Below are 14125 nucleotides of genomic sequence, written 5' to 3'. Positions count from 1 at the left end.
GATTAAAACTTGTTATAGGGCAGTGTTTGAAATTAATATGGACCAACAGTTCGTATATTAGTTGCGAGGTTGTGGCTATGAGTGAGATTAAACGGTTACGAATCACTGTATCTGAGTAGTAATGAAAATCTAACAATTAATAAGTTATTCCTATGATACAGTCGTACCGTAGAATAAATTACTGAGGGAGAAGTGAGGTCAAATGGAACTATTTTATCTTCTCTTTGATAACAAAGTTTCATGAAAGTACAGCATTCTTTGATTGTCGGCATTCTTTGCCTGGAAACTTCAGAAGTGAGAGTTTTAAACTACATGTTCTCTTAGAATTATGCTTTTCTTCTCCCACATATATTTTTTGTGATAGGTGACTGTTTGAAGTTTAGTTATTACGTCACGAAGTTTACATCTGTTATCTTTGTTTACAAACATAGTGTAAGGTTGACAGTAATGCGGCAACTAAACCAAAGGGAGGAACTGTCACATTTCAGTTGCATATCACTGCAGTGTCACTTTCTTAATCACAAAATGAACGTGTGAAATGTTGTAAGTTATTCCTTCTCAACAAATAAATCCTTCTTTCGTAGTTTTGTGCTAACAGATATGTATGATGAGATTTTAACAATTATACTTCAAGGAAACAAATGAATGGAACATAATGAACGTAATGGCCGTCATTCTGTGGCCCTAATTGGCTTAGTAGATTTTGTCCTTCAGGTATGGACTAGAAAAGAGCATGGCATATGCGAATGCGGAGTTGAAGTCGATTGATTTCGTCGTTTCGCGGGGTGAATGGGTTATATGCTTGGCGTGTAATGTCTGTTTCAGTAAGGTAATTGAATTGTGTTGTCTTATTTTCTGTTACATGTTTTAAAACCATCCTGTTGTTACAAGGGCATACGATTTTTGAGATACAGTATTGGATTTAGAGTTTCATCATTTGACTGGTTTGATTGTTCTACCATAACCTCTCACCACAGCACTGGCGTAGTAGTGTTTTAACAGTTCTTTACATGTATGTAATTCAATTGAATGAGGAATATGTACTAAGATACAGGAGGCTTTTTTCTTAAAAGCCAGAAATGTTTTTTTTTTAATATTTGTTATGGTACACTTGCAGGAGTAGAAATAATGAGCATAGCATTTCAAGGCATTTTGAAAGTGAGCTGACAACTCAGAGCTGCAATGCCGTGTAAAAGGCAGCTATGGATTGTGTGTCAGAAGATGCTGTTAGCAGAACCTGTGGGTTTCAAGTAAGTCATAACTTCTGTAATTTTTCAAGAAATACTTTTAATGAAGCATATGATTTCAAATCTATATATTTCATGCATAGTTTTTAGTAGCTCTTTTAATTCTTTATTCATTGCAAGTTTTTCTCAATTCTTATATTTTGTACTTGTTGTAACTTATATGGAATGACAGCTGATAGGTATATTTAGGACTACACGTTCAGCTTTCACCTTCATGCAGTCAAATTTTTTAATACTGGTGCTTGGAAATAGGCCTATAATGGTAAATGGTGCCTCAAAAATTCAGAGGTTATGGTACCAGTTTATAGAGCTTCTGTTATTTTATATTCTCATCACAAAAACGCATTAAATTAGCAGATACCAGTAGCTGGAATGCTCACTGTGACTCCAAGCACAGACTTGTGGCCACGTAGTTAGGACTGAAGATTTTCAGTTTATTTTCATCACCTGACTTTGCAGGAACGGACTGGAAAAGAACATGTGTAATTGATTTTGTCATTTCATGGGGTGAATGGGGCATGTTTGAGACACATAATCTCTGTTTCAACGAGGTAATTTAATTTTGTAGTCATAGGCAGTAGCGTAGCGAGGATTTCAGTTTGGGGGGGGGGGCATTCATCCTGAATTTTATTTTGATAGGTGTCCAAACTTCCAGAATTTAGGTGGTGTAGAATATCTATAAAAAAAGGAAATGAGTGTCCTTGGATCCAGTAAGAGTGGCGGTTTCTTGTGGATTCCGGAAGCTAAAAGTATTCTTCTTCTTCTTCCCCACTTTCCCCACACCTGTGGGGTCGCGGGTGCGAACTGTGTCGCACATGTGGATTTGGCCCTATTTTACGGCCGGATGTCCTTCCCAGCGCCAACCGTATATGGAGGGATGTAATCACTGTTGTGTCTTTCTTTGGTGGTTGGTAGTGTAGTATGTTGTCTGAATATGAAGAGGAAAGTGTTGGGACAAACACCCAGTCCCCGAGCCAGAAGAATTAATCAGGCACGGTTAAAATCCCCAAAGCGGCCGGGAATCGAACCCGGCACCCTCTGAACCGAAGGCCTCAATACTGATCATTCAGCCAATGAGTCGGACTCCGGAAGCTAATACTAATATACATATACATTATACATTAAATGCTTAATAAAAGGAATACCACTGAGCTCGATAGCTGCAGTCACTTAAGTGCGGCCAGTATCCAGTAATCGGGAGATAGTGGGTTCGAACCCCACTGTCGGCAGCCCTGAAGATGGTTTTCCTTGGTTTCCCATTTTCACAGCAGGCAAATGCTGGGGCTGTACCTTAATTAAGGCCACGGCCGCTTCCTTCCCATTCCTAGGCCTTTCCTCTCCCATCATCACCATAAGACCTATCTGTGTCGGTGCGACTAAAGCAACAAAAAAAAAAAAAAAAGGTAAAAAAGGTACCCCTGTTACTCCCGTCCCAACTGCAGCATTTCATATATTCCGAGTACAAGTGAAATGAATGCAAGAATAAACAGTTTGAGTAAAGATGCAATATTCTGGTTTAGAATAAATACGGTAATGTTATTATAATAATGGTCATGTGATAAGCAATAAAGAAGTGACATTTTATACAAATAATGCTGCAAAGAAATACACACACGCGCCAAATACAGGTTTCTCGCCCTTCTTGTTCATGGCTAGATGATGAAGCCAAGAGAATGATGGCCCACCGTGACTCATTATTTCGATATTATAAACAAACCCTACATGACGCAGACTTGGAATCTTAGAGCATCTTAAGAAATCGCACAAAGCAGTTAATCAGCAATAAAAAATTAGATATTTCCGGAATTTTGCTAACAACTTAAATTTGAATTGCACATGGGACCAACTTAGAGCTCTGGGAGTAGGAAAACGTCAACAGAGACAGACAACTCCTGACATTCCACTTGACAAACTGAATGATTACTCTAGTAGAATAAATATTCAACCTTCTCCAATTAACTGCACCGACTCACCGCCTTCCCATCCAGCCAATCCACCATTCACATTTCACAGTGTCACAGAAAATCAGGTTAAAAAGGCTTTGTACTTGATTAAATCAAAGACTACAGATATTCCTATTACTTTTATACATAACATTATGGGTGTTGTCCTGCCTATACTGACGCACATACTGAACTATTGTTTACTAAACGGAACTTTCCCTCCTGTCTGGAAAACAGCTAATATTATACCGGTACCTAAGAGTTTAGACCCACAATCACCCTCTGACTATCGTCCTATGTCCATACTCCCTGCACTTTCTAAAGCTTTTGAACGTTTAGTATACGAGCAATTTCTGGAATACCTAAATAAAAATGCTCTTTTGGACCCTTTGCAATCTCGATTCAAGAAGTGTCACAGTACCGCGACAGCACGTTTGAAGGTTATGGAAGACATTAGAATCGTTATGTACAAATGACTGCTCACTATACTTATCCTTCTTGACTTCAGTAGCGCCTTTGACACTATAGTAATTCAGACTATGATAAAATGGAACTGCTAAATTTCGACCTGGCTGCGTTTAAGGTTTTTAGTTCTTATTTGAGTAACCATCAACAGCGTGTAATAGTAAACGACAAAGTCTCTAAATGGAAAATGAAACTTAGTGTTGCCCCGCAGGGCAGTATTCCAAGGCCCCTAATTTTCTGTATTTATATCAATGACATACCATCTGTGACAGGAAATAACACACACCACCTCTATGCTGATGAACAAATATATCTTTTGCTATTTGCGTTATGTCGCACCGACACAGATAAGTTTTATGGCGATGATGGGATAGGAAAGGCCTAGGAGTTGGCAGGAAGCTGCCGTGGCCTTAATTAAGGTACAGCCCCAGCATTTGCCTGGTGTGAAAATGCGAAACCACAGAAAACCATCTTCAGGGCTGCCGACAGTGGAGCACGAACCCACTATCTCCCGATTACTGGATACTGGCCGCAGTTAAGCGACTGCAGCTATCGAGCTCGGTACAAATACATCAACACTGCAAGACAAGATATTAACAATGACCTCCAACAACTCGGTGTATATGCGCAACGAAACTCTCTGATACTAAACTGCACAAAATCTCAGGCAATCATAATTGGATCACGAAAATTACTGAGCTGCTCAAAACAATGTTGCAATACCGCCTATCCTAGTGAATGGTAACATTATTTCCTACAGTAAAACGGTTACAAATCTCGGCGTAATGATGAATGAAACACTTGATTGGTCTGATCACATGAAAGAAATACGTAAAAAGATTTTTGGAGTTCTTCACCCTCTTAAACGGCATTAGAACTACACGCCAAACTAATACAGACACTCATTCTCCCTATTCTTGATTATTGTGACGTGGTTTTAGTTGACCTGACGAGAGAATAGATACTTAAATTTCAACAAGCACTGAATTCCTGCCTGCGATTTATTTACAATATCGTGTACGATGTTCATATCGCCCCATACTATCAGGCTGTCTCATGGCTGATGTCTGATAAACGTCGGCAGCTACACACTTTAACCCTTTCCCACGGAATATCTTTGACTCACTGTCAGGCGAAACCTAGAGTAATAATTTGCTTGTCAGGTATAGTTGTGGAGTACCTTCACTGAATAATTTATTCTGTAAAAACCACTTTAGATACCACTTTCAAATTTTGCAACAATGGAAAATACACTATAGTTATTCTAAAGTGATACAATGAGATCACGTAATTACACGCAAAACCCCCTCCCCCCCATTCAGAATGATACATCAGGAAGCATCCAATCATCATCATCATTTCCCTTTATCCAGCTGTAGCCAGGTAGGGGCAAATATGGTTCCTCTCCACTTTCTTCGGTCTTTCCACCACTCTTCCTCCAACACTGTGTCCCAGTCCAGGTTTCTTTCTATAATGCTGCGTTGGATGGTATCCTTCCATCTCAATCGTGGTCGTCCATGGCCTCTCCTTCCTTGGATTTGCATTTCCATCACCTTTTTTGGCATTCTTTCATCGCTCATCTGCTTTATGTGTCCAAACCATCTTAGTCGGCTCTTCTCTATTCTATCATTCATTTTTTCCACTCCAATTTCTTCCCGGATTTTCTCATTCCTTATTTTCTCTTCTACTCTTCTGTAGCTTACTCCTCAAGAACTTCATTTCGGCTGCCTGTATTCGACTCTCATCCTTCTTTGTCATTGTCCAAGTATCTGCTCCGTAAGTTGTTATGGGTACGTAATACATCGTGTACATAGTATCCTTTGCTTCCGTTGGCACATCTTTGTCCCATAACATGTTTCTTACACTATGATAGAAACAACTTCTAGCTTGAATCCTTTTACTAATCTTGTTCTTGAAGTGAATCTAAATTGCTGGACATGATGGGGCTCTTATTTTCTTGGTAATGCAGAGAACGCAGGAATTCACCCTGAATCTCCCATTTTATTTCATTTTCGGGATCAGTCGAATGAAGATATTTAGATAGCAAATCGTGCTTCCTCTCGAACATACAAACTATAAACAATTTTTGACTGAATGGGATTGGAAGGTAAATTGACATTAGTTGGAATAGGCTATTATGTAATTAAGCAGAGGATCATAGTCCGAAACAGAATTAACTGAAGAATTAAAACATAGGCTAATTATGTTTTTACAAGTAGGCCTAATACTTTTTTTTTGCTAGGGGCTTTACGTCGCACCGACACAGATAGGTCTTATGGCGACGATGGGATAGGAAAGGCCTAGGAGTTGGAAGGAAGCGGCCGTGGCCTTAATTAAGGTACAGCCCCAGCATTTGCCTGGTGTGAAAATGGGAAACAACGGCAAACCATCTTCAGGGCTGCCGATAGTGGGATTCGAACCTACTATCTCCCGGATGCAAGCTCACAGCCGCGCGCCTCTACGCGCACGGCCAACTCGCCCGGTGCCTAATACTTTAAAAGGAGACAGTACCTGATTGAACATTTCCTGTCCTGTGCCGTATTTCGATTTCTCTCAGATTCATATCCTGTCCCAAATGCTTCCCATACCATTTTTATTATCATACCTACAACTTCAAACTCACTACCATTGCATTTGTCAACATATTGATCTAATTTGTAACAAATATCCTTCACATTCCACTTGTTATAAGCAGCCATGTTGCTGCAATGTGTTTACATTCAGTCAGCTGTCTGTTCTATCTAAGAAAATATAAAAGAACACTTTATTTTAGGATTCTGTGCATGCCAGTAGTATCTAGGAAGCGTAGGGAATTCACTGGTTCCAAAAAGTTATATGTTTAGCAGACAGATGGCAGAGGAAGTCGGTTTGAAAGTCGAGTACGCTTTACTACGCAACCCGCGGGAGACAATGTGCGACTCCAGTACGCTTTACTATGCAATCCGTGGGAAAGAGTTAACGATGGTGTTTAGCGTGGTAGCTGAAAGTCAGCCTCTGTATGTTTCTTCTAAATTCATCTTTTTATCATAATTTCACAAATTAAATACACGTTCTAGATTCATTCTTTCTATTTCTCTGCACCGCACAAATAAAATTAATAGATCATTTGTGGTGACTGTCGCCAGATTATGGAATACCCTGCCAGCTCAGGTCAGAGAAAGTAGCTTTTTTTTAAAATCATAATTTAAGGTCACCTGCCGAGACTACCTGCAGAGGACAGCTGACTGAATGGTTGAAGTATGAATGTGTGCATGCCTGAGGATTAGTTATTTTTAAGAGTTTTTAATATTAATTAGTTTTAATGTTAATTTAGTTAGTAATTTATTTACATTTACTTTCAATTCAATTAATTTATGTAGTTTTAACTATTTTTAGTATCTCAGTATTTTATTTAAGATTTTGAATAGTATGTGGTTAAGTGTACGAGGGGGCCTGGAGCCCTGACTTTGCCACTGTACAGAAGGCACTAATAAACAAACAAACAAATAAATAAATAAATACATAAAATATAGAATGTAAAGCGTATGGGTATAGATACGTATTTTGTTAGTTGCTATAGAAAAATACACGTCACAACATATGCTAGGTAGGGTTTACCTTGTCCTATTAGTTTTACCTCGCGGTTAGGGCCACACAGCTGTGAGCTTGCATCCAGGAGATAGTGGATTCGAACCCCACTGTCGGCAGCCCTGAAAATGGTTTCCTGTGGTTTCCCATGTTCACACCATGCGAGTGTACCTTAATTATTAAGGCCACGGCTGCTTCCTTCCCACTCCTAGGCCTTTCCTCTCCCACCGTCTCCATAAGACCTATCTGTGTCGGTGCGACGTAAAGCAAATTGTTAATTGCTTTCCCTGGCAAGCCTGGGATACAGAATATAGTACCGTGGTATAAAGTTACAGTTTTGTGACGCCAATATTCATATATATAATTTTCATTAATGTGCCAGAAACCAACGACATGGAGCTGTTGCCATTTCAACACCGTTTTAAGGGCCACCGACCCAAGCCGGGATTTGAACCTGCAAACTCGGACTCAGAAGGACAGCGACTCAACCAACTGAGCCACATGACAAGGAGGCTTTGTGATTATTGCTATAAATAGATGCAGTTAGTATTTTTACAAAAATTTTATGAGGAGCCTTTATTAAGGCGTACATTTTCCAACTGTCCTAAATGCACGAGGCCGGACAGAAGAACTAGCTGGAAGCTAAAGAGGCTTGCAGGGGTGCCGCTACCTTCTCTGTTCACTTTTGCAAACCAAACTCCATGGCGTAACAGCCCCGAAGGGCCATCGCCTAGCAGGCGACTGCTGTTCAACCCGGAGGCCTGAAGATTACGAGGTGTCGTGTGGTCAGCACGACGAATCTTCTCCGCCGTTATTCTCGGCTTTCTAGACCGGGGCCATTATCTCACCGTCAGATAGCTCCTCAATTATAAACACGTGGGCTGAGTGTACCTCGAACCAGCCCTCAGATCCAGGTAAAAGTCCCTGGCATGGCCGGGAATCAAGCCGGGAGCCTCCGGTAAGAGGTTGACACGCTACCCCTACACCGCGGGGCCAGCTGGTTACTTTTAGGTCCCCTTATTTTAGAATATGACTTAAGGCATCCTGCATTCGATTCCCGGCACTGACAGTTAAGAAAGGCATGGGCTGGGAAAGATACAGCCTTGTTTTTGGGTGCATTAGAATTGTCCTTGAGTCCCCCGTAATCGAAATATCTACGACGTAGAAGGTAGTCACCTTCACGGGATGTAGAACCAAAGTGGCTCCTTTTTATAAGAAGACAAATTAAATGAAGATTCTATTTCCTCACAACCGAAGAACGATATTACCAATTTTATGAACAGTTTTCAATAATGCAGCCGGTTTATGTTAAGAGTACAGAAGCTATGATTGTACATGGTAACAATCAAAACCATCAATAGGGGCCTATGACCTTCGATGTTAGGCCCCTTTAAACAACAAGCATCATCATCATCAAACCATCAATATCTACTGAAGATCCGTCACTGCACCCGATAGGACCGGCTTTCTTTTCATATCCACCGGGCGAGTTGGCCGTGCGGTTAGGGCGCACAGCTGTGTGCTTGCATCCGGGAGATAGTGGGTTCAAACCCCACTGTCGGCAGCCTTAAGATGGTTTTCCGTGATTTCCCATTTTCACACCACACAAATGCTAGGGCTGTACCTTGAGTAAGGCCTCGTCCGCTTCCTTCCCACTCTTAGCCTTTCCCATCGTTGCCATAAGACCTACTGTACGACGTAAAGCAAATCTATATATATAAAATAAGAGTTTTGTCTGTACATTGCTCAGAATTTGAAAAGAATGGTATTTCTATATCAGTCATGTCCACAGTAACAAGAAAATGCATTTTTTACTTTTACGTAATTTCTGTCTGTCTGTCTGTCTGTCTGTCTGTCTGTCTGTCTGTCTGTCTGTCTGTATGTATGTAAGTTATGTATGTATGTACACGCATCACGAGAAAACGGCTGAAGAGAATTCAATGAAAATCGGAATGTAAAGTCGGGTGATGAACCGCTACAATCTAGGCTATAAATTATTTTAATCACGCTGAGGGAAATGGTAGTTTAGGGGAAGGCCTGAAATTTACTTCTCAAATATTTACGTTATTAGTGGTCGTGTCTTAATGAAAATCGCTAGACAAGGATGGAAAATAATTCGCTACAATATAGGCTATACACGCTGAGAAAAATGGTAGTTTAGGGGAAGGCCTAAAATTTAATTGTCAAATATTTAGTTTATTAGTGGTCGTATCATCACGAAAATTGGTATGCAAAGTCGGGGAATAGGTCGCTATAATCTAGGCTATCAATAATGTTATTCGCACTGAGTGAAATGGTAGTTTAGGGGAAGGCCTAAAATGTAATCTATATATAAAATAAATGTTTTGCCTGTGCATTGCTCAGAATTTGAAATGAATGATATTTCTGGATCTGTCATGTCCACAGTAACAAGGAAATGCATTTTTTACTTTTCGTATTTTCTGTCTGTCTGTCTGTCTGTCCTTCTGTACACGCATCAATAGAAAACGGCTAAAGAGAATTTAATGAAAATCGGTATGTAATGTCAGGTAATGAACCACTGCGATCTAGGCTACAAATTATTTTATTCACGTTTAGTGAAATGGTAGTTTAGGGGAAGGCCTGAAATGTATTTCTCAAATAAGTTATTTATGTTATTAGTGGTCGTATCGATAAATACTACATAACTAACATAACTTTAGTTATGTCGTAAGTTAGTAGTAGTTATGTAAGAAGGTATTAAATTTCCGATCACTTATGTCTTATACATTGTTACCGTACCGCATATAAACAGAGATATTCATGAATTTGGATTTTTGTTACTAAGTCCATAACAGCGCCGAGTCACGAGAAAAAGGGTAAATAGAATTTAGTGAAAATCGGTATGTACAGTGTGAGAATAAGGAACTACATTCTACGATATAAATAATTTTGTAAGACACCCTAATATCACAGAGTCGAAAGAAAATTTATGTGGAGGCCTGCAATATAGAAAGCTCATAAACTTTATCAACAATAACATTACATTGACCATTGTTTGTTATGATGTGCTTTTTGTCTTCTGTTTCCTCTAATCCCCGATAGATAGGATTACTGCAGCGTACCGATTTTTTTTTTATTTGCTGACGTCGCACCGACACAGGTAGGTCTTATGGCGACGATGGGATAGGAAATGAATAGTGGTGTGAAGGAAGCGGCCTTGGCTTTAAGGTACAGCCTGGTGTGACTGGTGTGAAAATGGGAAACCACGGAATACCATCTTCAGGGTTGCCGGCAGTGGGGTTCGAATCCACTATCTCCCGGATGCAAGCTCACAGCTGCGCGCCCCTAACCACACGGCCAACTCGCCTGGTCGTACCGACTGTTACAGCCTGGCTGTATATTGGCGGGAAGTAGCTGGGGCGTAAGATAACTTTCTTCTTTAGCATGCCATTCCTCTGGTTCATACATTTTCTTATATATCTGGTACGTAACACACTGGTTCATCATAGTATTCGAGCTATTCAATCCCTACTCTGAGGCACTGATTGGAATGAGTAGTGTGCATATTTAACGGAATAATGACAGAGGAGTGTTCACGGCAGTCTGCGACCTGGTTATTCCAGCTCTGGAACTTTGGACTCTTAGATCGGCACCGTAGTACTGTTCGTTCAAAGTGAGAAAGTATGCGGTTTTTCATTTGATCGAGTATTTTATATGATAACATTGCTTTCAATCGCTGCATTCCTATTGACGTTTTTGTAATGACCTATGTTGAATTCAGTTAGGAAAACCACCAAGTCAGTCTTTCTGAGAATCCCGTAGCGAAGCACGGGTACATCAGCTAGTTCTAAATAAAAATTAAAAAATCTTTTCACAAGTCCTTCCAAGGAAAAGTTGTATCCACGCTACTGGCCTGAAATTATTTTTTGGGTACGCCACTGCATCCACTCACCATATAAGGTACAAGGTAAGCCCAAAGAATTGCTGGATACTCAAAATACACCACCATAAATGATGTGATTATGGCTCAAAAGTATAAAGAAAGGTAAGGGACGGGATCTAGTGTTTTAAGTAGAATCCGTATCAATAGAACGTGACTTCCCATTTTAAAAATCTTTCATGCATCGACTGCAATCTAAGCCTGGGCCGTCCTGATGAAAAGATAGGACCATTGGAACTGAGTTATCATGCCTGCCAATTACAAAATAGTTACCCGCACTTTTGATGGTGCCATTTGAGGTTTCAATCCGTTCCCGGGCATTTGACAAAATATATAGGCCAGCTATCGAACTTAGGCACGCATCAGCGATTGTCTTGTCGCTCTTCAAAAAAAGTTGCTTATATGGCACAAAATGAGGAACTAAGTGCAGCTCACAATCCTGTCACAGTCTTCCCACCGCTGCAACTTAAACACAGCACATCTCTGAACCACGGCACAACCCGAGGATCCCTAGGACATTGCTGTTTACGGGAACCGATGTACAAAAGCTGACACGATGTTGCAAGCTTGCAACTGTTTCTGGCCGTGGCCCCCGTTATCTCGGTGATCACGTTCTGGGCCCCTACTGAGTAATCCCTTGTTAATTGCCCCTTTCCTTATGTCTTACATTTGTCAACACATGGTTATATTCCCAATACTGAGGCCTCTACACGGAAATATCCCCGCGCATCACAATCCTAAGTGTTTTCCTTTCATTCAAGGAGTACAAATATGGAGAACTATGTATGGCCCTATTGAGCCTTGCTAGAAGATTTTTTGTCGCTACGTTAATTCAACATTTCGGTGTAAGGTTTTAAGTTATTCGTACCGAACATAAAACAACCACCTGTTGTTACAAGAAACATATGCCTTTTGAGATACAGTATTGTATTGCTAAATTAAAGTACCGGTAGTTTGATTCTGGGGAACAAAAACTTACCATTGTACAACCCTGTGTAGATTTTCCCTAGTTTGTTTGCACATAAGGCACATGTATAACAGAGTCAGTGGACCAAACACAGAATTTTTAACTGATATTTATATATATATTTTTGTGCATTTGTTGAGAGTGGGTAGCTGTGTAAAAACCGGGCGAGTTAGCCGCACGGTTAGGGGCGTGCAGCTGTGAGCTTGCATCCGGGAGATAGTGGGTTCGAATCCCACTATCGGCACCCCTGAGGATGGTTTTCCATGGTTTCCCATTTTCACACCAGGCAAATGCTGGGGCTGTACCTTAATTAAGGCCACGGCTGCTTCCTTTCAACTCCTAGCCCTTTCCTATCCCATTGTCGCCATAAGATCTATCTGTGTCGGTGCGACGTAAAGCCACTTGCAAAAAAAAAAAAAAACTGTGTAAAACTGCCCTGGCTGTAGGCCTATGTCTGAAAATGCAACAAAACAACAGATTGTTTACATTTTGTTAGTGCAAGAAATATTTAGGAAGTTCATTATTAAACAGTCAGCTTCCTGACTCAATTTGTAACAAATTCTGCTTAGGTAATAAATACCTTGTTTAATATGTTGAATTCCTCATGCTGAATCTTATGGTCAAACCAGAGTATTTGTAAAATTAAATTTGCTTTATCAGATTTTTTCTTCAAGTGAAACAAGCTCAAAACAAAAGGAAATGGGCCAGTGTGATGGAACTGATTGAAAATAATAGAAGAGTATCAAAGCAAAGCCATCTCTGATTAGTCTATGAAGGCCCTTGAAGGAGGGAAAGATAAATGCTTCCACTAGTCGTGACCTCAACTCTAAGTGGAGCATGATAATATGATAGTGACATTAAGTCACTGGCTTCTCACCACGGCAGCTGCATTTTAGTTCCGGCCCAATGCATGTGGGATTTTTGAAATGATAAGTAATGTCCCTGTAGTTTGAATTCTACGTTAAACTGGAGGTCTTATTGGCTGTGATCACAGTATCTACAGTCGTATAAAACTACAACTTTGCCTGCTTTTATGCCCTGCTGCCTTTATCCCCAAGAATTAACCTGGTTCTCATTTTTGGTGTACGCCAATTGAACATCAGGGATATGTGTCTCTCCAAAAGTGGAAATCTCATGTAAAATTTTTTTGACATCCTGATGGGAAATTGAACCTATGTCCTTTCAGGTGAACCGAGCTCACCCTTACCGCTTTGGCTAGGCACCACTTCTCAGAAGCCTACCATTATGCGGAAACATTTCTTGATATCTGTGAGAAAGGTTGTTGATGTGATTTAACTCATTCTGTGACTGCAAGTGGTGTGGTGGACCGAGTTTGAAACTTAAATTCGGTTCACTTGAATCATCAATCAATCAGTCAACATTGATCTGCATTTAGGGCAGTTGCCCAGGTGGTAGATTTCCAATCTGTTGTTTTCCTAGCCTTTTCTTAAATGATTCCAAAGAATTTTACCAGTATTTCTGCAAGTTGTGTTAAAGTTACAAGCTTCATTGTGTGATCACGTCGTCCTGTTCTAATGCTGTTCTTCAGACTTTCACGCTCTGCTAGGTGGCTCAATATTGCTGATGAGACATCAATTAATCACTACTGATCTGCACTTAAGGTAGTCACCCAGGTGTGCAGATTCCCTACCTGTTGTTTTCCTAGCCTTTTCTGAACAATTTCAAAGAAATTGGAAATTATTGGACATCTCCCTTGGTAAGTTATTCCAATACCTAACTCCCCTTCCTATGAATGAATATTTGCCCCATTTTGTCCTCTTGAATTCCAACTTTATCTTCTTATTGTGATCTTTCCTACTTTTAAAGACACCACTCAAAATTATTCTTCTACTAACGTCATTCCATGCCATCTCTCCACTGACAGCTCAGAACATACCACTTAGTCGAGCAGCTCGTCTTCTTTCTCCTAAGTCTTCCCAGCCCAAACTTTGCAGCATTTTTGTAACGCTACTCTTTTGTTGGAAATCACCCAGAACAAATCGAGCTGCTTTTCTTTGGATTTTTTCCAGTTCTT

At 40.3% G+C, this 14125-nt stretch overlaps 1 protein-coding gene across 1 annotated transcript in view; it reads left to right on the top strand.

Annotated features, from left to right (window-relative positions):
- Positions 1-445: 445 nt before the first annotated feature.
- Positions 446-14125, top strand: part of LOC136874422 (zinc finger protein 668) — a 52775-nt gene continuing 39095 nt past the window's right edge. Inside the window, exons 1-2 of the mRNA XM_068227799.1 lie at positions 446-543; positions 1118-1250. Of these exons, the coding sequence (XP_068083900.1) occupies positions 1203-1250 (48 nt within the window). The 5' untranslated portion in view covers positions 446-543; positions 1118-1202. The remainder of the gene's footprint in view (positions 544-1117; positions 1251-14125) is intronic.

This window comes from Anabrus simplex, chromosome 5 (assembly GCF_040414725.1).
Source record: "Anabrus simplex isolate iqAnaSimp1 chromosome 5, ASM4041472v1, whole genome shotgun sequence".
Lineage (NCBI taxonomy): Eukaryota > Metazoa > Arthropoda > Insecta > Orthoptera > Tettigoniidae > Anabrus > Anabrus simplex.
This window is presented reverse-complemented; position numbering and strand designations above follow the sequence as displayed.